The sequence below is a fragment of the Gallus gallus genome, chromosome 1 (assembly GCF_016699485.2).
Source record: "Gallus gallus isolate bGalGal1 chromosome 1, bGalGal1.mat.broiler.GRCg7b, whole genome shotgun sequence".
Lineage (NCBI taxonomy): Eukaryota > Metazoa > Chordata > Aves > Galliformes > Phasianidae > Gallus > Gallus gallus.
Window position 1 is genome coordinate 54338740 of NC_052532.1, and position 27007 is coordinate 54365746.

At 38.1% G+C, this 27007-nt stretch overlaps 1 protein-coding gene and 2 long non-coding RNA genes across 4 annotated transcripts in view; 1 reads left to right on the top strand and 2 right to left on the bottom strand.

Moving 5' to 3' along the window:
• The window catches only part of ALDH1L2 (aldehyde dehydrogenase 1 family member L2), a 29864-nt gene that overhangs the window by 518 nt on the left and 2339 nt on the right, over positions 1 to 27007 (top strand). Inside the window, exons 2-22 of one of the 2 annotated variants that reach the window (XM_416314.8) lie at positions 4319 to 4460; positions 6616 to 6850; positions 9998 to 10163; positions 10786 to 10887; positions 11638 to 11727; positions 12835 to 12969; positions 13337 to 13462; positions 14952 to 15043; positions 15827 to 15974; positions 16711 to 16830; positions 18005 to 18132; positions 19152 to 19302; positions 20025 to 20095; positions 20233 to 20338; positions 20695 to 20782; positions 21539 to 21632; positions 21881 to 21977; positions 22778 to 22876; positions 23559 to 23724; positions 24937 to 25042; positions 26107 to 26306. In XM_416314.8, the coding sequence (XP_416314.3) occupies positions 4319 to 4460; positions 6616 to 6850; positions 9998 to 10163; positions 10786 to 10887; positions 11638 to 11727; positions 12835 to 12969; positions 13337 to 13462; positions 14952 to 15043; positions 15827 to 15974; positions 16711 to 16830; positions 18005 to 18132; positions 19152 to 19302; positions 20025 to 20095; positions 20233 to 20338; positions 20695 to 20782; positions 21539 to 21632; positions 21881 to 21977; positions 22778 to 22876; positions 23559 to 23724; positions 24937 to 25042; positions 26107 to 26306 (2662 nt within the window). The remainder of the gene's footprint in view (positions 1 to 4318; positions 4461 to 6615; positions 6851 to 9997; positions 10164 to 10785; positions 10888 to 11637; positions 11728 to 12834; positions 12970 to 13336; positions 13463 to 14951; positions 15044 to 15826; positions 15975 to 16710; positions 16831 to 18004; positions 18133 to 19151; positions 19303 to 20024; positions 20096 to 20232; positions 20339 to 20694; positions 20783 to 21538; positions 21633 to 21880; positions 21978 to 22777; positions 22877 to 23558; positions 23725 to 24936; positions 25043 to 26106; positions 26307 to 27007) is intronic. The other variant, XM_015287780.4, reaches the window with a different exon arrangement.
• Positions 333 to 23130, bottom strand: LOC121107114. The gene is made up of 3 exons (XR_005840604.2): positions 21509 to 23130; positions 5257 to 10731; positions 333 to 3889 (listed from the first exon to the last, which is right to left on the bottom strand). It is a non-coding gene; the product is annotated as an uncharacterized LOC121107114 (long non-coding RNA).
• On the bottom strand, positions 25414 to 26963 carry LOC112533513. The gene is made up of 2 exons (XR_005840605.1): positions 26834 to 26963; positions 25414 to 25899 (listed from the first exon to the last, which is right to left on the bottom strand). It is a non-coding gene; the product is annotated as an uncharacterized LOC112533513 (long non-coding RNA).

Genomic DNA, 27007 nt, shown 5'->3' on the forward strand with positions numbered 1-27007 from the left:
AGCTGAGGCTGGGAGAAGGCGCCTGCGTTCCTAAAGAGCGCTCTGTGTTTTGTGCTTGCTCAGTTTAGTGCAAGGAAGTCATCCTAAGGGCTCCGCGTGAAAAGGTCAGAATATAAAGAGATTGAACACGAAATGCAGTCAGCGGGGCCAACAGATAAGAATGAATAGCTGCTGCCAGTCCACAGATGTGTGATGGGAGAGAGGCCCTACGCTCAGATTCTATTTGGAGGCATTGGAATTTAGCACGTGTAGATCCTCAGCACAAATCCTGATGCGGTGCTGCTTTTCAAAGGAGGCCCAATTTTAAATTCATCTTTGAAAAGATGCAACCTATTGAAATATTTACTAGCATCACTACATTCTTGCAGAGAATAAACGAAATATTGCAGTCTTTGTGGTAGCTTTACAGTCAGACTAGCAGTTATTAAACATTCACCTTCAATAAATTTGATTAGAAATTGATAAGTCGTTACATGTAAGACCTGTGTATGTGCCTACGTATGAGAGGCGTCAACAGAAAATGATTTTTAACTATGAAGTAAATATTCTTCTCAGCATAAGTTTTGTAGCATTAGAAAGGAAAGAAGGTTGTGTAACTCTTGGACTTGACTCTTTTTTAGGAAGAACAATTTGACAGAATAGTCACCAGCATTTGTTTGGCTGCTTCTCTATGCAGCGTTGAACTCAAAAAACAACAGAAATAATTGCAGAAATAAAGCAAGAAGTGCACAGTGATTATATGTGACCATTAATTTTCCCATGAAAAGAAGTGTCCGCTGATGAATATCATATATCCACAGTGAGCCAGGCAACTGCAAACAAAATCTGACATAACTCCTAACATAGCTGACAGAAATGGTGATAAGTTTGTTCTTTGGATGTGCCTGTGATAACGCTCCAGTACCCATCCATTACTTTATTCAATAGCATTGCTTTGGTGTTCTTTAAAGACCTCCTTTCTACAGCTTTATGGTGAATGGTACTTATGGTATCCTGCCCCAAATATGCCATTTCCATAAGAAAGAAAACACCAAACTGTTTTTTATTTCTGTGTAATTTTGTAGAACTTTCCATTTTAATTTTGGGTGTTTTGTTCATACTAAATTCTTCAAAAAGGGTTTCCCACTTTTACAGGTCTAACTCATCTTAGGTAAAAATGCTTGAGGAGAATTTCCAAAGTAAGATAGGAGCTGGCTATTAGATTTTCTGCAGTGAATCAATTGTCATTTTTCAAATAAGACAAAAAATAAAGGACTGAATTTGTGGTCTGAACTTGCAAGTCCTTCCACATACGGGATTTCTTCCACTAAACCCAATAGACTTGTGAGTTTGGCTCCAGCTTTCTGCTGATGACAGAGCATGTATTAAGGTGAGACAAGCAAACTGCCACGTCTAAGCCAGATGCTAATAACAATCACATGATGCACACGTACCATTTGTTGGAGAAGTAACTGAAGAATCACCAATTGCAAGACCCATCCTGCAACTGAATTCAGTCTCCAGCTGAGTAACTTTCTGTGCACATGAGAGCAGAGTTGATTTCTTGCCAGGCTGATCTTGTTGCACAGTGCCATTAAGATCTGAGCCCATCTCAATCTTAACTCCTCAGTCCTTTGTAGAACATAGTCCTCTCTTTACTTCTCACCATTTGTTGACTTAGCTCCACAATTAATGTGAATTAAGCAAGCATAACTTACTTAACATAGGGAAAAGATGTTGATTTACAGCAGCTCGTGATTTGGAACTGGAACTGGTACACAGTTCCATGTAATATGATATTCAGACTTCTTCACAGGGAAACATGAACTAAGAGTTAAGTTTAGGATTATGCTACACGTAACTCTTTTTGAGTAAGTGGAGAGAAAGTAGCTCTTGAAGTGATGGTAAGTTTGGACTGTAAATTTCAAGAAGATTGCCAAGTATCTAAAAAGCAATAGAGTACAGCAGCAAGTACTTCAAAAGAAATTTAGAATGGAGGTTGGATAAATCTGTAAAAGCAATTGTGTTACATGATCACTTGTGATGGCAAAGGACTGGATTTTAACTGAGCAGAGCACTTCCAGTCTTGTGTTCTTACTGAGAGATGTTAACAGAAGGACGAGAGTAGAAGTAACTCGTATCTGGATCATCTTTAATATTTCTTCATTGTACTGGTTGGGCTTCTGCTGTAGATTGGCTCTGTACAGAGATCAAAGGATTTCCTACCATGCCAGACGTGTTCAGTGAGCCAGCACATTTATCTTTCCCCATATATTTTCCCTGATATACTTAAAATAATTAAACAATTAGGAAAATCTGATGACTGATCTTTATAAGGCAGCTGTGTTTCTGCTGCAAAAGTAAAAATATTGGTCATAAAACATTGGTTATACAATCTACTTGCATCCACTGGGCCTTGCTAGATAAAAATAGCAAGGTTAACTTGTCCTCTTTGTTATTCAGAACAGAGACTTGTCTTTACTAATGTCACCAAGATAGTGGATGTATGTTAGGCATTACTAGCAGCAGTATAGCATTGGTTAGGAACACCAGTATCACTGATCTCACAAAGGATTTCTACCAGCCAGCCATAAAAATCTAATCTTGCAACAGCCCAAGTTGTGTCCACCTTTGCAATTACTTATTACTACTTTGATTGCAAGCAAGCTGACTAATGCTGTAATACAAAGAAGTTTGGCCATGCGGCTTTATTCTGATGGAATATACTGCCTTTGGACAAATAGTTATTGCCTACTGCTTTATATAAAAAGGGTATGCATAAAATGACAAGTTCGCTTCAGTGTTCCTGTAGTGGAACCTTCTGTTTTGTAATGCCCTTTCTCTGAGGCCATCTGCAGAACTAAAACAGCTTGAAAGCAGCAAGATTCACCCATAGTATTTCAACTGTGCAATGAATTGTGATGAAATGGACTGTGGTTTTGAGTAATGTGTTTCTCGGGACATTTGTCATATGATCTGATGGGCAGCCCAGACCATTTAGTATCCAGTCTATAACCCACTTTGTCAAGGTATCCTCATGTCCCAGCCTCCATAAGAAAGGGAAGAGAGGAAGGAGAAGAAAAACATGTAAGTGTCAAAGTGTAAGTACAGCACAAATACCAGTGGTTACAATATTCAGACAGTGCTTCGATTCCTATTTATCCTTCTGAGCTTGTGGCACCTAGGGGGTCATTCAGAAAAAGAAGGCATAAGTCCTTTTGGGAGAGATGAAAGTTAGGATAAAGGTGAGGATGTGGATTTATATTCCATCTTTTGTTCGGGCCTCCCGAGAAGTCTGAGTCTTCAATGGGCTGAATCTAGGAGCAGTTTCTGTCCAATTCAGCTTTGGGGAAGGCAAGCTTTTTTGTTGATTCTATATGAACCTTAGGCAAAGCGCAAAGGAAGTGCTTGCAGGGGCAGTCCCACCCTCTGCTCATTCTTGTACCCTGCTGGACCTGCATTAGGGCTCATGGTGGTGCAATGAACTAAGTAGATCTAGTTAAGAATTAGTCGTGTTTTGTCAGGTCAGTGTCCAGCTATCTCAGTACCCTCAGGAACACTTCTGCAGGAAGGAAGCAAGGAGGCATATGCAAGAAGGACTGTAGAATTGTGGATGTGGTACTGAGGGACAAGGCTTAGGGATGGGATTTCGTAGGTCAGGTTGATACTGGACCTGAATCTGGGAGGTCTTTTCCAATCTAGATTCTGTGGTTCTACAAGATCTTGGGTTATGTTGAAGAGCATCACAGTGTACTTGTAGTGTTCACAGTAAAATTCAATTAGTCTTGGAACAGTTTCAAAGTTGGAGCAGAATCACTGAGTCTGGGCCACTTCTCCCTGCCTTTCCTGTTCACACGAGTACTACATCCTGCCCAGAAAACATACGCTGTGCTCCAGCTGGCATGTTTTCCTGGAAGAGAAAAAGAGAAATTAGAGTGTCCCCAAAGCTGGTATTCTGCAGAAGGCTGCTCTTTAGATTTTGAGGAGTATAAAGGAGTTAGTACTTTTCTCAGGGTTTGAGAGCTTAAATAAAGCAGCAGAAGGTGATTTTCTGGTATCACAGTAGGGTCATTATTCTCTCTCCCCTAAAAATCAAAAGTTGGGGCAGATATTGGCATCTGCTCAGTAGTATCTGCTGATACTTTATGCTCAGTGTGGTCTCACAGAACTACACATTGCCTATTGCTTATCTAAAAAACGGATTGCTTTTCGTTCAAATGAAGAACAATTATTCCACTTTAAATAAAAAATAATGCTGAAAGAGCAAAAGAGAAACATAAGCAGCAACATAAATACTTTATATCCTATAACATGTTTTTTTTTTAATTCTTTTCATCAGGCATACCAGCATAAGCTAAAGCTAGCCCTTATTGGTCAAAGCATTTTTGGACAAGAAGTTTATAACAAGCTCAGGAAAGAGGGCCATAAAGTTGTGGGAGTTTTCACAGTGCCTGACAAGAATGGACAAGCTGATCCTTTGGGTAAGTGTACTTAATCTAAATGCTGACATTACAGGCATACAGAACAAACTTGCCTTGCAGTGAGATGTCTGTATGGGAGTGACTTGCATATATTGCCTTTGATACGTTGGGTTCAGCACAAGAACTGTGCTTAAATGAAAACACAAGTCCCAGAGCTGGTTTAACCTTGTTAATTAGTGAGTATTTAAAAAGTTTCTAGCTATGCAGTGCCATATGCTATGATATTTTCTTTTTAAATATATTAATCTGAGTACCTTATTTGAATGTCCACCCAGAAGTACCATCCTGAACTAGATCTGTATCTTAACAATAATCAAAATATGTAAAAGTGGGTTTGAGGAACAGTCCAATAGTCTTGATTAGCTCCTGACTTAACAGGATGTATTAGCAAATAGCTTCTGAGCCTGCACTCAAGCACAAATGTCTGTCACCTGTTCCATGGTGCTGTCTGGGACACTGAAGGCTTGGAGCCAAGACTGTTTATCCTTGTCTTTCTGCCCTGACAAGCTTGTATGCAGCAGTATACCTGCACAGCCTATTTCTCTTCCATTTGGACTAAGGAAAACTCACTGGAAAGGGTCAAAGAGGCTTTGCTTTTCCTTTCTACATTGCCAAGATTTTGCAAACTTTCTAAGTAGTTGCTGTAGAGGTATTCAGAATTGAACTCATACAGCAGAACATAGCATGGTGAAGAAGGTGCTATGAAGTAGTTGTCTGAATTGTAACTTTCTCTTATTTTTCAGTGCCACAAAAATGGTGAGTTAATAGGATTAACAAGTGCCAAAAAAGAACTTACCTTTATGGATTAACAGAAATTAAAACTACATTCCATGAGCTGTCTCAAATGTCTCTTTATTTTCTGTTCAGGTCCTGACATGTTCTTATAGAATGAGGGAAGAATCAAATGTAGGTTTTTCTTACTTGGTCTGTGGCACTCCCAATGGCTCTCAAGTTTGTTGCATTCTGTAACCTCATTGAAAGAATTAATCATACACTGGAAAAATTATAGAAGATATCTATTGGTTTAGAAAAAGACAGTGTGTCTGTCCAGCTCTGGAAGCATACCATAGTAGTTGGTTGCATTATACAAACTATTTTTATACAGTTTTTATACTAGCAGATGTAACTCAACAAATCTTCAACTGATTTCCATCATGACCACTTTAATTGAGCTGTAGAATGTTTGTTGCTTTCCTAAGACTTCATTGTTTTTTTTACTTTCTGATGATCCATACAACTTAAGTCGCAAGTGAAATTTTCTAATGTTTCTATATCCTCAGTCAGCTATGATTTTTATTTCTAAAAGCACTTCTAGTGCACGCTAGCTTCCAGTGCACTGTATGGAACGATACTCCATAAAGTATTTACTTAAGACCTATGTTAATAGGCTAATGATGTTTCAGGTCAAACTCAAAATTCAATTTCAGCAATGAAAAAGAGGAAGGAAATCCAAAAAGTGTTTAGAAATAGGAGTTAAATTAAGTAAATTTTCTGTATTCCATTTTCTTCCTATTACAGATCCAGCTCAACAGCTGTTGAGTTTGACTCTACCATCTTTTCTGTGATGGTTTGTTAAGCAGATGTACACTGAAGTTTGTCAAACATCTGAAGATTCTGTCTGCAATAACGCAGTTGCTTTTTCTTGTCCTTGAGCCAAATTCTTGGTGTAGCTGTGTGTCTCACAGGCATATGGGACCATATCCAGAAAGCATCAGTAAACAGAATATTGAAGAAATGACTGAAGGCTGCTAGCATCTGTAATTATTTGAGCCGCATGGTAAATTGCTGCTGACATAAGCACGTAATTGTAATCAGATACAAATGTGAAAGATAAAATTAAGCTCTGCTAAACCAGTTGCAGGCAAATGTAATCTCCAGACAAGAAACAAAGTGTCATTATTTAATATTCAGTGGCATTCACCATTCTTACTACCCAAGCCATGAGAGTGAAATTAAAGTTGAGAATGGCCCAAGCTATAGGAATGAGAATCAATGACATAATTAATCAAATTTATCCAAGTGTAGAGTAAAACAGAACAGTACAAAGGGGTATCTGTAATACATTTCATGATCTGGGTTATTGTACAAAACTTATTTCAGTTCGAATTTTTAACATAAAATGTGAATTAAAGAAATATATATTTTTGTCCCTCAGCACTGGCAGCAGAGAAGGATGGCACTCCTGTTTTTAAATTTCCCAGATGGAGAGCTAAAGGCAAGCCTATCCAGGAAGTAATTGCAGCCTACAAATCAGTTGGAGCAGAGCTCAATGTCCTTCCATTCTGTACACAGTTCATCCCAATGGATGTCATTGACTGCCCAAAACATGGCTCAATTATTTACCATCCATCCATCCTACCACGCCACCGAGGAGCTTCTGCAATCAACTGGTAAGTTTTTGCCTGTTGTTCATCAAAACTACAGATTTATCCTGTTAGGACGTTGGGCCAGATCCATTATTTATGTAAACACTGACACAGTTCTGTTGCCTTGCAACTGCTCTGAAACAGCTTCTCTGAAGCAGCTGAGTATTTGGATCATGCACTGCACTTCGTACCAGAGACTCAACATTATTTCCACCACAAGTGCAGCCGTTACTCCTGGAAGATCAGTGATGTGGTCTGTGCACTTGTGTATTTTACTCACGTAGGTAAATCAGCAATATGTAGTTTCCATAGGCAGGATGGTACCCTTGCAGCTAGTCTCCCTCAAACAATAGGTAACTGTCACAACAGGGCTTCATGCAGAGTCTTAAGATTTCACAGAAGGGAAGGAAAGAAAGAATCCATAAGAAGAAGAACCTCTATCATCCTGTGCAATGCACAAGACTAGATTCAAAATGTTACTGTGAAAGAACTAAACTACCGTAATGACCACAGTGAACTCTGATGTAGCATTCCTATGTCAAAAGAAATGTCCGTATTATTATGTTTAAATTCAAAGAGAAATTGTCTAAATATATTTAAAAAAAAAAAAAAAAAGAATCTTGCAGGCATCATGATGGTTATCTAAAAATTTAATGCTGCAAATTCAAAGCAAAAGCATGTTTTGTTTTTTGAATGACGACCCACAGAGAGAAAAAAAGCTAAGCTGAAGTACTTGAAAAGAGTACTTGAACAGAGAGTAAAGGAGACCATTAGAGATGCAAAGAAATCCTTCAGAAAGAGGCATTTCTGCTCAAATAAGTGAAATAAGAAAGAGCACGAAGTCGGGCAAAATAGTTGTAAAAGATACAAAGGGCCAGCTTTTAAAGCACAAAATTGAATAACAACCATGTTCTCAAATGTGGTAAAGGTGGGAGGTGTGTAGAGTGACAAAGGTGTTTGATATAAACAGGTGCTAAGCAAAAAGAATGGCATAGCAGGAGACATATTGGTATTCCAGGTGAAGGAGCTTAAGGTGTTACTACAATACGTAAATGAGTAAATTAAGATTCAGAAAACAGGAGATAAAATTTGAAGTTAAAAAAACATAAGGTAATGATACATAAGGGGAAAAAAGCTGACTATATGTAAGCAGTAAAATCTAAGTTGTTGTTCAGAAAAGAGACCATGGGAAGGATCTTAGAACATGAAGGAAGTAGAAATACCTCAGAAAAATCTTGGTGTAGACCAACTTCCACATGATGGCAGATAAATCTAGGAGACTTCAGTGTGGAAAACAGATCACTGGGAAAGAAATATGCCAGCAGTGTAAAAAGCCATTAAAGACATGGGAAGGTGAATAAGGAGTGATTGCTCATTCTTTCTTAATCGAAGTGAGGAGGCAGCCAACAAAGAGATCAGATGATAGTAGGATTTGATTAAATAAAGGAAGTACTTTTTCTCCATGCAGTCAGTTATTAACCTGTGGAACTGTGCATCTAGAGAGAGAGCTTGAGAAGGAAGTTTTCTTGGAGAAAGGGTTCATTAAGATCTGTTCCATGGGAAGGTGTAGATACAGACACACAAACTGTCTTTCAGCAAGTTCCTGAGGTAAAGATTTCCAGAATCAGGATCCCAGTGGTCTATCACCAAGTCTTGCCCTGTTTTGCATATTCATTCTGTAAGCATCTGCTTTTGCCCTTTGCAGATAAAGGCTGTTGTCCTAAGACTTTTTAACTATGCTAGAATTTAACTTTACTGATGATTGGCCTTTACTGATGACTGTGGTGTTTCAGCCCTGCACCCCTTGCTCTTGTTACAGTTTCTTCCATCTGTTGTGGCCGCAGCCCTTGAGCTGTAGCAGACCCTTTTCCCACACAAACACCATGACTGAAAAAACCACTGGGAATGAGGCATATCTAAGAGGCATCTGTTACAGGCAAAGGTCCTGAACCTCTGAGGGTTCCTCACTCCATCCGTTACAGCCTCTTCCAGCTGCTGCCACTTTCTTACCAGCAGCCATCTGCAAAGGGAGCTTGGAGATGGTGCACAGAGGAAGGAGTTTTCAGGCGTTCTCATCCTGTTGTCTACTCAGCATCAGAGATGTTTTTCCCCAGTCCTTTCTTCTCTGCCAGAGCAATGCTGAGAACATGCATTAGGGTGATCATTCTGTATTTCTGGATAAAATAAAACAGATGAGATGCTGCTTCAGTGTCTGGAGGATCTGTTATCTGCAAGTTTTCACTTCTGTTTGAACTGCTAACTCCCCCAGCTGTCTTCAAAGTTTGCCCCTCTTTCTGCACAAATGCATGCTTTTAATAATATAGTTTTCAGTGTTCATATAGCGAATTTTCAAATATGTAAGCCAGATTTCAGATGATCCTCTCACAACATGGACTGCCAAAGGAATACTTATGTATGCCATATGTCTTACAAAAATAGTATTGATGTTTGCACACTGACACTTCTGGTGATTTTCCATCATTCTGAGGTACCTGCACCTCCAAGGGAGAAGTGGAAAATCTATGTGGCCCTTGAAATTCAGAATCTATTGTTCCCTTGAAATTCAGAAACAGATCCTGGGCTGATGTAAATCGGTATAGGTCTGCTGTATAACTATTGCTATGTATGTTCATGCAGACCAGCTGAGAATCTGGCTGGATATAAATTCCCCCAATGTCTTTTCATTAAACAGTTGTGTATTAGTATTTTGCTAAGTGTCCATCATTTTCCACTGTCATTTTAGCTCTTTTTCAGCTGTGGGACAACGGTGCTCCCCTTGCTGACCTACAGATAAGGTGTGAAGCTTAGTTAATTACAATAAACAATTAGGAATTATTTAGACTGTTGAGATGCTTCCATCTTTCAGACACACACAGCTATTGTACACTTTCTGCTCTATACATTTAAGCCACTGATGATACATTTTAAGTAGCACAATGACTGTGATGGGCACTCTGGATTCATCTACAGCCTTTCTAATGTCACCTTGTGAAAATACATATACGGTATCAAAGCTTTGGGTACTTGACTATGAAATGAGCAATGAAACTGGTGATAAAGACAGTTGGGATCTTCTATCTGCATAAAGCAATGAATGTGTAACACATAGGTGGATATCTCTGTCTGCTTTCACGTTTTCTCTATTTACTATAAGGCTTCTTTTACCTCCAGGACTTTAATTCAAGGAGATAAGAAAGCAGGATTTACAATTTTTTGGGCTGATGATGGTTTGGACACTGGACCCATACTTCTGCAGCGAGAATGTGATGTTGGCCAAAATGATACTGTGGATGATCTGTATAACCGGTTTCTCTTCCCAGAAGGAGTAAAGGCTATGGTATGTTTACCTGTACTAAACAGCAACATTTTTTAAGAAAATAATGGCATCTGCTGGAATTTGAAAAGAAAAAAAAAAGAAATATTGACAAGATGCATACGTTTGGGAAGAGAGATTGTGGTGTTCAGATGAATTTTAAACTTCAGAGGAGCTCTGTTGCTTTCCAACAGCTGAAGCGGTGCCCTCAGAATATTTGCTGCTGACAGTGGGCAGAGCATATCCTGTTTCTGCAGAAGGCAAGAGGTCAGGTTTGCCTTGAGTGTTCTCAAGAGAGAAATAACTTTTTTTTGCAGAAAGAAAAGGGAGAGAGATGAATGCAAACATACAGACCCACATTCTGTCCTTAACTAAACTCTGGTCCTGTTCAATTCAGGCAGCTGCTGTATGCGTGGTGATTAGGTACTCCCATCATAATCTGAGGCTATTTCTTTTGTCAAAGAAGTTTGTCAAGAATATATGTACATTAACCAGTGCCACATTGGTCCCCTAGATTTTGGAAAACCTGGGTTTTGAAAATAAACCATTTCCTCTTGTGAAGAACATTTTCTTCTGTCAGCCGCAAGCATGACTGTGGACAAAAGGAGAACCAAGCTAATGTTAAATCTGTTTTTTTTTAACTTAGGTGGAAGCTGTGCATCTAATTGCTGATGGTAAGGCGCCTCGTATACCTCAGCCGAAAGAAGGGGCAACATACGAAGGGATCCAGAAAAAGGAAAATGCAGAGGTAGTGTTAAATCACACTGTGTTACATGCCAATCACCAGAAGCGGTTGTTGCTAATTCAGATTGCAGTGGCAGTGACTTGAAATGATTGTAGGTTTTAACTCAGTTGTTTCCTCCCCTCATATTTCTGGCACAAATCCATGAAGGTTCAGATTAAGTTCAGATTGCCAGCCAGCAGTTACATATATTTAGAAACCTGATGATCTACTTGGGATCATCTGCGCATAGCTAGATGGCAGTTGTGACTTCTGTGGGTACTTAGGTTACCATACTTTGAAATACAACACTGAATGGAGATAACTGTCCTAGCTTGTTTACCAAGAATCTGTGCTGTTTTCTTTACCAGAAATAGGTTGGATGTTAGGAAATAAAAACATACACTATTTACATTTATACTGTGCTTATTATATTTGTTAATCGTAATATTATTTTTGAATGAATGAATAGCTAGTAGCAAGAGTTATCAGTATATTAGTATATTAGTATAAGAAGGAGAATCTGTGGACAGATAAAGGCTGCACAGTGCAGAGAAGTGTTAAGATCATCCCATATGATAGGAAGAGCATCCCATTTGATAGGTCTTTGATAATTAGCCATGTAGGGGTCTCTGATCTTCCTATATTAGATCAGACCTTTCCTGTGTTCTTAACGGCTGAAAGAAAGCGAGGGAAAAATTTGTAACATGGTAAGCATTAATAACTTGATTTGTAACTAAAGAGAGAAGAATTAGCTGGTATGTCTTGATTTCCTAGATCTCCTGGGATCAACCTGCAGCAGCTTTGCACAACTGGATCCGAGGGCATGATAAAGTACCTGGAGCATGGGCAACAATAGATGACCAGGTATGCTCTGTAAATTCCACACCCCATCTGTGGCTGTTTTCTCTTACAAAAACTAAAAGTGTCTGCGTGCAGATGAATACAGACGTGAATTACACTGGAGGAGCTCTCATTTGGTGACTGTATATAGATAATTTTTTTAAATCATAATTTAATTGAAAGATAAGAACAATATCTAAAAAAAAAAAATCATGATATGAAGCAGTAAAAAACAAGGGTAGGACCACAGTCATTTTTTGGAAGCAGATATGCATTACAGTGTAATGAAAAGCATACCGAAAGGGCACCACCACCATGTAACAGCAACATGAAACACTGTGAGTAACAGAAATGGCAAAGGAAGGGTTTTCTAAAAGAAATTTGGGCCTGGGAATATAAAAATCACTTGCAGGAATAAATACGTCTAATTTTATCCCCAAACAGCTATTTCCTTTTGATGTTTTAAGACCATTACGCATTTGATGTTGTGTTGAGGGACATGGTTTAGCGAGAACCAGTGGTGAAGGGCGAATGGTTGGACTGGATGATCCTGAGGGTCTTTTCCAACCTTAGCGATTCTATGATTCTATGATTGATCCACATTTTACTTGCATAAAGTATTCTAAAAACCACATTTCCTGGCTCTGACGTCCTAATTTTTTTTTTACTTAAAAATTAGCCAGCTGTGGGTAGGTTGCTCCAAAAGCCTGGTTCTGCGCTAGTGTCCAGGGACTGGTGATGCTCTGAGAGCCCAGAAAGAGCAGAAGAGCCCAAGTGAGAGGCAGTGTTCAGCAGTGCCAGCCTAGAGGCAGATCAGGACTCCACCACTTACAGTCAGGCTTCTGCTGTTCTCTCGCTTTGTACACGTACTGTCAAATGTTGCTTCCCTTTTTGCACTGGTTTAGTCATGCACAATGTTGAAGCTAAGGAGCTTTGCGGGTTTAGGCAGCTTGCAAACTTTTATCTGTCCCCGGTTGTAAAGATGTAGAAATTACATTGTAACATGGTTTGCATGTGTAGTTACTTATATTTTATTACTTTGTATTGTATTAAAGTTTCCAAGCAATGCCAATTATTAGGTTATTAAAGCATGTTTAGAATCTATGTACTTTTAATCCTGTTTACTTTTAGGTGGTCACTTTTTATGGCTCATCACTGCTTGATGCTTCAGTGCCTGCTGGACAAGAGCTGGCAATAAGAGGTGCTTCAAGACCTGGACTTGTAACCAAGAGTGGTCTAGTCATTTTTGGTAATGACGGGAAGATGGTAAGTGCTCTGTCTGACAAACATGAGTATGGATGGAATAAATTAGCAGGAAGTGCAGGTAGTGTGGAATTGTCAGGCTGTACAAATCCAGCTGCAAGTGGTAGCTGATTTGTTTGATATTTACCAGTCCACTGTCATCCTATAGGGAAGATATCCATGTTTTGCTTCACACTCAATACGTATTCATTTTCAGTAAGGATCAAAATGTATTCATATAGAGGATAATCTGAAAGACAAGTAGGAATGTCCTGTTCTATATACATAATGTTATATATTATATATATCATATCAGCTTTCCTGCAAGCCACACATTTTACTATTTGTGACCATACTGATGCATAGAAGCTCACATCCCCTCAATTTTCAGGTACTAGTGAGAAATCTGCAGTTTCAGGATGGAAAAATGATCCCTGCTTCTAAATACTTCTCTGCTGATGAAACAACTACCCTGGAACTTACAGAAGAGGAGAAAAAGATGGCAGAAGATATTAAGGTAATTCAATTAACTGCTTCAGTTGGACATTACTACAGATGAAAACATTACTTCATTCTCATGATAGGCATATCTTTAATTTAACCATGCAGATTGTTTTTGAAGAAATATTATATGAATCTTTAGTTAGTAAAATTAATTTGAATGGATTTAAGAATTCACTAGAGAATGCTAAAGCTTACACATATCCCTATCAAATTTTTTTTCATATACAAGTGATATAAAAACAGTGATCACAGAGTAAGTTATGGTAAATGTTTATGAATGATGAAGGTGAGAGCGAGGGTAGAGTGAGGAGAAACTAAAAGGTCTTTATCTCACAACAGTGAGGTTATCTCACAACAGTGAGTCTGCTGAAAACAGCCTTGAATTGTGGTGTCATTCACTTGGATGCTGTCAGAGTGGTTCTTGTAGACAAGATCCAGGGAGTCTTGAAACAGGAGTCTGAAGGAGAAAAGCAGTGATTTTCTCCCTGTGCCTTTGTTGCCTTAGCTATTAGTAAGCTGCTAGTAGGTTACTCCAATAGTTTTGTTCTGCCCTAATGTCCAGGGTCTGGTGCTACTTTGAGAGCCTAGAAAGAGCACGAGGATCTAGCTGGTAGAGGGCTGCAGCAATGGGGCAGCTGGAGCAAAAGGTTGCCAAGGCCAGAGAGGCACCTTGCTGCTCTCTTCTGTAATCTGCCCCTTGGTAATGAGTGTCGTGTACTTAACTGAAAGCCATAGTGGTCAGTAATTTAGGTTTTATGCCAGAGCAATTGAACCATAGGTGTCTTCCCTTCTGCTAACTCTGCTACAGTCAGTAACTTTTGGCACAAGCCAGGCAGCTCGATGCACTGATGTTTTAAGCTGCTGCTTCAAGATTACCTTGAACTTGCTTGCCAGCAACTGAAGTGCTCCCTGGAGCTATTGACTGACTGAGATAATAGCAAAAAGAAGTATAAACTCTTCAGTTCAAGATATGAACTGCTAACTTTGAAACCTAATTATACTTAATTGATGTATCACTCTGCCAGTTATTTCAGCTTGAGTGTTAGCAGAGACACCCATTGAATGCATGCAGGTTAAACTACTTCTCAACTTTGCCCAGCTGCCAGAAATTCCATCCATCCTGTCACAACGTTCTTCAGGCTGCTCCCACCTCTGCTGACAGCATATTCCATAATGCAGTGAGGAAGTTATTGTTAATATTGTTCGTAAAGACCTTAAAAATGGGCCTGTAAATTTTTAGCATTGTACCATTCAGGTTCCTTGCCTGATCAGGTGAAATTATCATGGACGAAATAATCTTTTTTGATATAGTTATGCTGGAGATTTTATTGGCTAATGTGAGGCCTGCATTTCCAGATCCTCTTAAGATAGTTTTCTGTTTTAGGATCCTTTGAAATAATGCATTTATAGGCTTGGATATCTTACAAAATATTGTTTGATAAATACTTCTTTCAATTAGAGGATTTTTCATTATTGCTTCCACAATTTTTATGTATTATTAGGCTATTTGGAAAGGAATTTTGAGCAATGTTCCTGTAATAGAAGATTCCACAGACTTCTTCAAATCTGGAGCATCCTCTATGCATGTTGTCAGGTAAAAAATTATTCAAAACAAGGAAATTATGAAGCAAAAGTTAATGGAAACAATACTGTCCTGGTGCCTTTAAGTCAGTGTAGATTGTATTTAAAAAACTACCTAAATAAAAATTTTCCACTGTATTTTCCAGTAATCTTTAACTGTTGATTTTTCTACCTTTGAAAATGTGATGGGGTTCTGTTCCCAGAATTAGGAGTTACTGATCTTTCTATTCAAGTGAAGTTCCCCTTAACATCAGGAACAGCAGCCTCTCAGGGAAGCATGCTGGTGCCCAAACTTGTCTGTATGCAGTGACAGGTATCTCAAGGGGGCTGATTCAGAAGCTGAGCAAAGGACTCCCCAGAGGGAGGGAGGAACCATTCACAGAAGTAGTTCAACCCATGCATACTACTGCACAGAGTTTAATGGGTCACCTCAATTAAATTCTTTTTGCAAGTCAGTTATCCTAGGCCATAATATAAGATTAGCATCTCATTGGTTTTTTGTTTTTTTTAATTAATGTATTATTATCCTCCTTAAATACCAGTCTCATAGAGCTCTAAACTGCCTCTGTGTATGGGCTAGGGTCACCTTGTATGCAGTTTTGTCAATCAGTATTTGCTATTTATTATATATTTACAAATGTTTATCAGAAAGTATTCTCAGAGAAACAGACACATGTATATTCAAATGCATACAAAGTGGTGCCCAGTTTTGACCTCTTTCCACCTTCTAATGGTTTGTTTATCTGAATAATTCTTCCATTTGTAATTTCACTTATTCTTTCTTTAAAATCCTCAGAATGCTAGAAGAGATCAAACAGAAATACAGCGGGCTTCAGCTTCAGAATGAAGATGTATATATGGCCACTAAGTTTGCAGACTTTATTCAAATGGCTGTCAGAAAACTCAGAGGAGAGAATGGGGAAGAAGAGTTGGTCATTGATTACGTAAGACCTTTTATTTTCCCTTCTTTGGTTATTTATTTGGGTTTTTTTGGGGGGGAGGGGTGGAAATAGACACTGGATTGCTTGATGCAGTGGGAAAAGCAACTATTTGGTCATGCAAACTCTCCTTTGTAACTTCTATTTTTCAAGTTTTACATATTGGCATTTTGGATTGGAAGTACATTTGTAATGTCATTTACAGTGTTCTAGTGTTCTAGAAACTGCGAGATCAAGAATAGAGTAGCTTGCACATAGGCAGATCTTCCTACTGACCCTGCGCTATCCTACCAGAACGCCTCAGTCAGAGTGGTTTCAGGCCTTCTGTCCTGAGGCAAAATGTGCCAGATTCACTCCTAAGAAAAGAGAAGATTGTGTGTTTTGTGAAGTGAATAAGAAAGTCAGAATTTCTTGAATCTAGTAGCTACACATCTGTTTCCATTCCACTGGGACTGGCCTTAACCAGGGTTTAGTATTTGTTTAACCACAGAGATTCAATGATGAAAAATACAGAAATCAGCATAACTGTCTCGGAGTGTGGGCAGTGGTGTTAATGGAGAATGTTACTTCCGTTTAATTTTGCCTTTCTGGTCATTCCTAACAGCCATATATACATCCTAAAATTCGGCTCAATGTTGACTATCCACATATACATATGTATATATATCAAAACCCTGATAAGCCGCATTAAAACCTTACTTGTTAAGAAGGTAAATTAACTTCTTATTTATTTTGCTCTTAGGTTTCAAAAAATGTGAACAATATGACTGTGAATATGCCATACCAGTGTTTCATTAACGGTCAATTTGTCAATGCTGATGATGGAAAAACATATGATACCATAAATCCAACAGATGGATCAGTAAGTACTTTTTAAATACAATCACAGAGTCACAGAATTATCAGGGTTGGAAGGGACCTCTGGAGATCATCCAGTCCAACTCTCCATTTCAGTGTATTTCAATTACTTTGCCTACAAAAAAATCTAAAGCACCAAATATCACCATGTTCAAAACCATGCATTAAACAACCTCCCAAAATAATTTTAAGTTTAAATTTAGTTCTCAGTGTATATACTTTACATTTTTTTTGCATTTCAGTCAAGTTGGGCTTTAAAAATAACCCAATTCCATTTCAGCTAGCACGTTAATCTCCATACAGCTGTATGTTTTACCTTGTTCTCATTCCTGTTTATCTTGGCAACAACAATTGCTAATGTTTAGTTGCTAAAGAGGTATTTCTTTTACAATATTGTATGTATTTCCTGTCAGTCATTAACTTCAGCTTTTACTTTACTACAAATCTGTCTTAGGATGAATGTGACTTGAAAATATCCCATTAAATTCCCACTTAGAAAAATGACTTTTGAACAGGAAAATGCAGTTCCACTTTTTCCTCTCAAAAGCACTAAATCTTGGTTGAGCAACTCAGAATTATTAATAGAAGAAGTCATTGTGATGCCCATTTATTATTTCTGGAGAAACTGAATTCTGCCAAAATCAGTAGCATAAATTTCCCTGTCATCAGAAGCCAGAATGTGGCACTTCTCTGTACCTCATTATGGAATGGAATAAAAGTCATAACAATTCTGTTTTAGGATTTACATTGTATACTTGTACAGAACACAATCATCATAAAATACTATATATATGTTGTGGTAACAGAATCTCAGCTTCTAAGAAATGAAATGTTCAGAACTTGTTTTACCACGTTTGGGTATTAGATCATAATATTAAGACCTTCAACATCTGTAATACCATACTGATCTTACATAAAGAAAGAAAAAGTGACTTCCAGTGGGATGATGTGCCTTGCTGTGAAGAAGGATGTAGGAATCAGAGTTCCTACATTGTCTTCCAAGTTCTGCCTCCATCAGCTGTGTCTCAACTTCTTGCAGTATGTTTCACCCATAACAGCTGATTGGATCAATGATATTATTTATTATATTATATCAATTCTTTGCTTATACCCAGTTAAGAGTAACACTCTGCATCCAGCCGTTCTGTCTGAGCTAAGGCATTTCTACCTGGTGACAGGTAATTGCCAGTGTATCTTCTGCTTCCTTGGCTGACGTTGACAGAGCAGTGGCAGCAGCAAAAGAGGCATTTGAAAATGGTGAATGGGGAAGAATGAATGCAAGGGAAAGAGGGCGACTCATGTACAAGTATGTAAAGGGCAGCTTGCGTGGGTTTTGTTTTGTTTTTAAGTCATATTGTTTAGCTCCTCTGAAGAATTGTTGCATATTTTCTGAATATGTTGGATGTTTGTACTCCCACTGTCAGAGTCCACCTTAATTCAGACAAGGGCCCTTTTTCCTGTGGCCTCTGTTCAAACTAGACCTTCTGAGTGCCAGACTGGAGAGGTTTGTACTGTTAAACCTCTAGCTCTGCTACTTTGTCCTAAGGATAGAAGTATAGAGTATATAGAACACAGAAGATGTTAGGCATGCACCAAGTAGAACTTTCTCCTTTGTGCTTGATGTGCCGTATTTATCCTTCTGCACACTAATGCTGATGCCCTAGCCATTAACTGCTGGATGCAGTTAAAACAGGTATTGAAGAACATTTTTCCACATCTCTGCAAATCGTTTAAATGAGCAGAATTGACATAGTGGAAAAAATAGTTTCCAAACCCAGTTTTAAATACTCTTCATGGAATCTAAAATGCACCTAATGAACCTCTTAAAATCACATGAGAGCGCTGATTATACATTTGAGTAACAAAACACAGACAGAAGGTTAAAAAAAACCTTGATGCATGTTTCATTTCTGTATAAGAGACTTAAGATCTTGTTGTAAAAATCTGTTCATGCAAACATGCCTTTCTGCTGAGCAGGGGACAGCGAAGAGACACTCCTGTAGCTACTATTATCAATTTTTATCACATACACTTTGACAGTCTTTTACTTCACTGTTGTGCTTCACAGAGCTAACAGATGGAGAACTTGAGGCCTAAAAAGAGACTAGCCCAGATTTTCGAATGTGCTAAGGCATATAAAATTCATTTTGCATTACGTTAGGATCTGTATCTTTGAACATCAGCTTGTCTTTGAAGCACCTAACACTATGCCAATTGCCCATGCTATTTTAGGTGCAGGTCTTTGCCACACAGAATACAATTTTACACTCTCAGTGGTTAGAGGTCACTTGTCTTTGACGTGCATTTGTAATGGTTTGATTACAGGCTTGCAGACCTAATGGAAGAACATCAAGAAGAGTTAGCAACTATAGAGTCTATCGATTCAGGAGCCGTCTACACTTTAGCTTTGAAGACCCACATTGGAATGTCCGTACAAACTTTCAGATACTTTGCTGGATGGTGTGACAAGATTCAGGCAAGTGAATGTGCAAAGAAAGCAACTGATGGTGATGCTTCTTTACACATTTTTTTTTCTTTTTGCTGATATAGTGTCAAAAAGTAGTGTTAACAAAATCAATCAAGAAATCAAAAAATAAAGTGAAATTAGAATTTTAATTAAAGAGAATCTTCCAGACAATACAAAAAGCACAGTTTACTTCCAATTTGAGAATATGGATCTGACTCCTAATATCTAAGAAATGAGTTGAGATGTCATTGGGTAGTACGTTTAATCAGTTCTTGAATATTCATGGAGCAGAATCGCTGTGTTACAGTCGTGCTGCTGGGTGCAAAGACTCATGCTAGATATTATGTCCTGATCAAGGCTGGTATGCTTGTTTGGTAGCACAGCAGGTGGCACAAGTTCAACATTTCCTGACGTACCTTTAAGGTGCACAACCAAGAATACCATTCACCTTTCTTTCCTCCATTCATTCCTCGCTTTATGTTCTTCCATAGTTCTGTTATCTCTGCTTTTATGTTACTCAGCTGAAAATCGGGAGTTGGTTACTGGACTCTTAGCAGGAAATGTTATAGTAGAAACATCTCCCTCTTTCCATGATGCATAAATTGTACAAATGCTTCTGGTTTTGAAGACTGTTCTGTGGCTTTCTAAAACATACTTAAATGGCAGTTGTATTTGTAAAAAAAATAACTGGTTAAAGGCACCACTATTAATCTGTCTTCTTTTTTTTTCAGGGTGCTACAATTCCAATTAACCAGGCCCGGCCAAACCATAATCTAACATTCACCAAGAAAGAGCCAATAGGGTAATTATCATTTTCTTTTCCTCTTAGTGACAGCCTGGGCATATAGAAAAATCATTCAAAAGCTGCATTCAAAAATACAAATTTTCCCTGTTTTTCCCTGTTTTTTGATGTTGCTGTTGTTTTTTTTTAATCTTAAGTGTCTGTGCAATTGTTATCCCTTGGAATTACCCACTGATGATGCTTGCATGGAAGAGTGCAGCATGCTTGGCTGCAGGCAACACACTGGTTCTCAAGACAGCTCAGGTAAAAACTAAAAGGAATGTTCAAATGGCTCAGGCCCTCCAGTATTTGTTCAGACAGAATAGTTCATACATCTAGCAGATTTCATGTGTAGCTTGACCTGTCATATATTTTAATGTGGAGGTATAATTATATAAATTACTGTGATCATACCACTTACTGATTATCTTAAATTCTGCTCTAATGGTACTCTCATTTTCAAGAATGATTTCTTTTCTGCAAGAAAATGCCATTTTTAATTTGTCAATACTGTGAGGAAGAAGATAGATATTGTATCGAAGTGAAGAACTACTGAGTTTAAGAGTTATCACCATGCATTTCATTAAAATTGGAGACCTAACCTACGTGTTTTTACTTAGGTCACACCTCTGACTGCCTTGAAGTTTGCAGAACTCTCAGCTAAAGCTGGATTTCCTAAGGGTGTTATAAATATACTGCCTGGTTCAGGTAAAACTTTAACAAATCATTTTTCTATGAAGAGCAGGTCATGTTAAAGCTGGTGTACTAGCATTGTACCTTTGAAGACCTGTTACATACGTTCATTTATCTTTATAGGTAGTTGTCTTGCATCTATGTCATACAGCAATTTCATGTATTTCCTGAACATAATTGGACGTTTCTGTATCTCACCTGACTCTGTCTAGTGCTAAGAGCTGTCAGCCCACACCTTTTCCAAGCTCATACAAACAGCATGAAAACTCTGGAAAAGAGAATGTATTACAGAGAAACAAGTTGCACTTGCCTATAAGACTTCATTTTTATCCCCCTAATCTGATCATCACTTGAAAGTATTTAAATGTGACTGTGAGGCCTAGAGCAAGCTGATAAGATGTTTCTTGGTCACTATAAACTAGCTGTGGTTCACACCACAAAACCTTAGGTCATCATTTTCATCTTTCCCCTGAAAAGGTGAAATGGCAAAGTGAAATGGAGCAGACTCTGTTACAAATTATATTATTGCACCTGCAGTGGAATATTAGGAAAGAAATTCTTTAGAAGAGAGAGATGGGAGAATTTGGACTCATTAATGTGGTTTAAGTCAACTAATATGAGATTTTCATAGTCCTATGAATAAAGCTGTAAATATCGATAAGAATGTAATATTTTACTTGATTGACATAGCTCTTTCTGTATATAGTGCTGTTGCTGGGGTAGTAAAAATGGTATACGTACTGTCCAGTTAAGCTGTTTTCCTCATCCCAGGTGGCTTAGTGGGACAGCACTTGTCTAAACATCCAGATGTTCGCAAAGTTGGCTTCACTGGTTCTACACCGACTGGTAAAGAGATCATGAAAAGGTACTTTTAGCATAAGATTCACGAATAAATGCTGCTTAATCCAGTTCTTAAGCACCTTATTAGGAATATCTTTCATGTAGCCACAGTAGAAAAGCATACCTACATATGCTTGTTTACATTTATCTTGAATTCTACTAAGTCACTGTTGAAAAGCAGAGGTTTATGCTGTACATTTTCACTAGACGTGACTGAAAGGAAGTGACGAAATGAGCTGTTTAAAAGGCTTTTTGTACTTTTTTTTTTTCCAGTGCAGCCACTAATCTGAAGAAAGTTTCTCTTGAACTTGGCGGTAAATCACCATTGATCATATTCAATGACTGTGAACTTGACAAAGCTGTAAAAATGGTAACTAGTTTGAAGTAAAGTATATTCGAAGCCTTGGTGATACATTCTCACAGTATTGCAGTACTCTTTTTGACTTGTCAAAAACTGCAGCAGGAAGCCCTTGCGTGAAGATTCATGAAATCTGTTAGAAAACAGACTGACTTTCTATAGGATATTTCTTTGTGTCAGCATAATTAAATTATTCGTGCAGCACCAAAAAGATAGGGATTTGTTCTACAAGAAGGATACATTAGAAAATATGACAAGGAAGAATTTACATCAGCGAAGTTAACATATTAAAAGTGATTTCTGTCCAAATCTATTAGCCAAGAAATAAAAGCTTCAAAAAGAAAAGCCTGAAAATGAGCTAAAATACACAGTGTATTCCCTACTATCACACAGTGCTTATTAATTCACCATCGATCACATAGTCCACCTTCCCAACTAGCCATGATGTGTTTAAAGTACATGAGTAAAGTGTGCAAATGAGAAATTTGGTAGATTTAAGCTTATTTCCTGCTCAGGTGATCAAAATGACAGCAGATACAGTTTGCTCACTAAGAAGCAAACAAGGGTCTCCCACAGTGTGCCTACAAGAAGTGCTAATTCCATTAATTCTCTGAACCAACAAAAGCAGAAAGAAATTATTACAAGTTTCCCACATTTTTTTGAACTTTTGTTGGCAGGACAAGAGTCTGAGTGTCTGCACTCTTATAAGGAAAGTGAAAGCTGAAACTTTGCAGTCAGCAAATGAAACAAAGAATGAACAAAAGGATGCCTATAAAAATATAAATACAAATGTTTTTTATTTCCCTGATCAGGGTATGGGAGCAGTATATTTCAACAAAGGTGAAAACTGCATTGCTGCTGGCAGGCTGTTTGTGGAGGAGTCAATACATGACGAATTTGTTAGAAAAGTGGTAAGACAGTTGAAGACTGAAGTTTAAGCAGATGTATTAATATGGCACAAAGCTCTAGACGTGCATTTCTTGTTATTTTTGTTATTGCTTACCATAGGCTATGCTACTTCTTGTGAACGTCTTACAGTGTCAAAAGAAAGGCACTGAAGGCAAATATTTTCGTCAATAATACAGATAAGTGACATTGAAGTAGGTGTTGCATCTTCAGTGATCCATCATATTTCATTAGGAAAGTAAGATGAAAACAGTGACTTGAACTTTAGTCACTGTGACTGAAGACTGCTATGAAATTTTGAAAAAGCCGTACTGGAAGAGTAGCTGGTCATAAAAATCAACTAGTTACCCAGTGAGCTGTTGGACAATTCATGTATCTAGCTTAACCCAGGAAATTATTGTGGTAACTCATTTACTCCTGGTAAAAGCTAACATTTTACTTATTTTCATAATAGCAGAAGAGAATTATTACATGCAAACAGCATCAAAATCTTTCAGAAGTAACCAGAACTTACCAAACAAGACCATATAAACAGACTCATTTTAGAAGGGGAAGAGCATTCACCTTCTAAGATTGCATCCCTTTTTTGAGCCAAGCTTTGCAACACTAATAACAGAGCATTCTGAATCACTGGTCATTTTAACAACTACTTGTTATGTAACTTCATTTTGGTTGGGTAACCCACAGGTGGAAGAAATAAAAAAGATGAAAATCGGTGACCCACTTGATAGATCAACAGATCATGGCCCACAGAATCACAAAGCTCATCTGGAAAAGCTGCTGAAGTATTGTGAAACTGGAGTAAAAGAAGGAGCCACTCTAGTGTATGGAGGAAGACAAGTACGTAGACCAGGTAAGATACTGCTCAAAGGTCTTAGGAGTTCTTACGTTTTAAATAAAAGCCAACATGGTTGTTTCAGCTGCTTAACAGAATGCAGCAATATCATGGCAAGAATACAAGGTAAACCCAAGAAAACGCCTGAGGAGAGAGTATTCGAGTCTCATATTAAGAAATGCTGTGCAACTGAAATATATGAAAACGAATCAAGATTCCCATCTGTAGCAGTATCTTTCAGTCATTTACTTGTATTGTTTATGAGGCATGGAGGCCTTTTTTGCAACATCCTTGATCTGTCAAGAGCTGTAAGTGTAATCATATCCACTTTGAAGAACAGAATACTTAAGCTGTGTGGTAAGAGTCTGCATTAGATATTATTATCAAAAGCCTGTTTTGTTGTATAAAGACTACATATATCAAGTTTAACAGGAAGGCATAAAAGCAAAATTTTGTCGTGGACATCTGTCCTTTATTAGTAATGGAGAAGAAGCGTTTGCATCAGAATTTTAAAACATAGGACTGCATCCCCAAAGAAAATGAAATGGAGATTCGTAGCTGTAAGAAGTCAGTATAACAAAAATAGGAAGGAAGAAGTGATCATACAAAACACTGGAAGCTGACTTTACCCACTCACACTCATAAGTGAGAAATATACTCACTCATGTAGATGTAGATACCCAGAATCACTTATGTTTAACACTGTGACAGTTCTTGATTGGCAACAATGTGAACTACTTTAGAGATGGGTCTTTTATACCACTTAGAAAGGAACAGTAGTTATGAGGAGAGCTTTTGTCTCAGATAAACCTCAATAAACCTTAGGCAAAGTTGCTGCCCTTTGCATGTTTTTTCTTGGTTTTGGAAGATACAGATATTTATGGCTATCTTCTTGTCAGGTAACAAGAAGATAGGTCTCTGTGACATTCTGTAACCCTGCCTTCCTGCGGCCAGAATGCAGGATCTGCTCCTGAGGAGTGGCCTAGCCTGGTGGCATGCAGGCCTGCTGTGGACATGACCCACGTATTACTGCTCTCATCAAGAAAGGCCATTCTTTTAACCTTCTTTCTGCTGTTCACATGCTTCACCATTTACAATTAATTCATATTAATCTTGGTATTTTCTGTTTCAACCCTCAGTGAATCTATGACCTTAAGTACAGATAGTCTGAACAATACAAACCACAAAGCATTTTGTCTCTGCTTAAATGCTGCTTTATCCTCTATTTAGGTTACTTCATGGAACCCACTGTATTCACAGATGTTGAAGACCATATGTATATTGCTCAGGAAGAATCCTTTGGTCCTGTGATGGTGATTTCCAAATTTAAAAATGGGTACGTTCTCTTCATTTTCACCTTGGGTGTTGAAATATGTAGGATGGTTCTCTTATCTTCTAAGATCTAACTGAAACTCTAGGTCCTCTTCCTGCTAAATTCAGAGCTTTTCTAGTATGAGTGTCCTTCTCCATGTCAGTATAGAATAGATGCTGTTACAAGTGTGCAAGGGGGGGAAGAGAACCCCAAGTGCCATTTCTTAAATAAGACTCAATTTTCAATGACAGATTTTTACTCAAGTTGATACAAATGCAGAGGTTTGATCAAATTGCTAAAGGTGCATTTTTTCCAGCGGACGAAAAAGACCTCACAGTGTTGTGCATTGCCTAGGACTGGCACATTACTCCTGTAAATGAAAATCCCTCTGTATGTTTTGTGGATTGCCAGTTTTAATAGCTTTCATTTTACATTCCAGGAATTATTTTACAAACAGATAACATAACAGCCTTATGTAGAAATTTCATACAGCTGTTTCCACCAGGTTTCTTTTTTTCTGCGGTGTGAAAGTGAAGTTGGGAACTGCCACACAGATACCCCTTACATCTACACATTACGTATGGAGATATGGGATTATAATGGTTTTGAAGTTTTAACATAAGGATTTTTTAAATTATTGCAGATTGGATAGAAATAGCAATTTCAACATTGCTTGAAAAGATGTGTCACAATGGAGAGCTGAGGTTCAGCATTTAATCTTCATTAACTGACGGACTTCAGCGAAGTTTCATAGCGTGCTGCCAAGCTCTGCTTTACAAGTCGTTTTGTATTCTTCTAATCCCCGAGTTGTACAATGTAGAGTGAAGTTAGTGTGCATAATGCAACTTTCTTTTGACATTTCCTAGTGTAGATCTTAAACACTGAAAGGCAAACACACGCTTTACAAGCTTGAAGCAAGTGTATGAATTTCCATGAGACAGACTGACACAGAGATTAGTCCTTAATAAACTGCATCTTTCTAACAGCTAAGAGAAGACAAGGAGCATGAGAAGAGGTGTTTCGGTCAAACCTTGCTAGCACTTGCTTATTTTATCTCCTAGCAATTAAATCAGTATTTTCTCCTATAGGGATATCGATGGAGTGCTGCAACGGGCAAACACCACAGAATATGGTCTAGCTTCAGGAGTTTTCACAAAAGACATAAGCAAAGCTCTCTATATCAGTGAAAAGCTGGAAGCCGGAACAGTTTTTATTAATACATACAACAAAACTGACGTGGCAGCACCATTTGGTGGATTTAAACAGTCTGGCTTTGGAAAAGATTTAGGTGAGTCGTTCTCTCCCCTCCTTTCTCATCCGACAGTCCAAATCAATGAAAAAATAACATTACCTGAAAACTACAGATGCATTTGCTGCATCTCCCACATTCCTCCAGCTACAGTGATCTAATTCCTCTCCTGTCCTTACAATTCTCCCCTCAGTACCTCCAGTATTATTTATTTCATTACAAGACTGGACAGATCAAGCCTCATGACAAAGAAATATATCAAAGAAATATATATATTATATATATGTATTAACAGTAACACAACAGATTTTTGCCTTTGGAATCCCTAGCAAATACCAGCCCTGTGTTTTTTTTTTTTTTCCTCTTATCAAAATTATGAATAATAATAGGGGAAAAAAATAAAAATTAACAGTTTTTTTTTTTACCTGGAAACTTAACATAGGCAAACCAACTGTTAAATTCAGCTCTGAGCTCCTCCCCCAAGTGGCCACATAGAGATTGCTGCTGCTTCAGTACTCCCCCCAGGTGGCGGCTTCTTAAAATACAGCTGCATTTTCTTTCCATACCTGTTGGGTTTGGCCTCTTCTTGTTAGACCGGTCCTGTAAACCTTAAGGAGAGGGTAAATCTCTTAGTTTCTCATCATGTCTCAAGGACTCAAGTGCTGGCTAAAACATTATGAATTTTTTTAATGATACAGTTACCTTCTCTGACAGCTTTCTCTCCTTCAGCAGCTATTCTG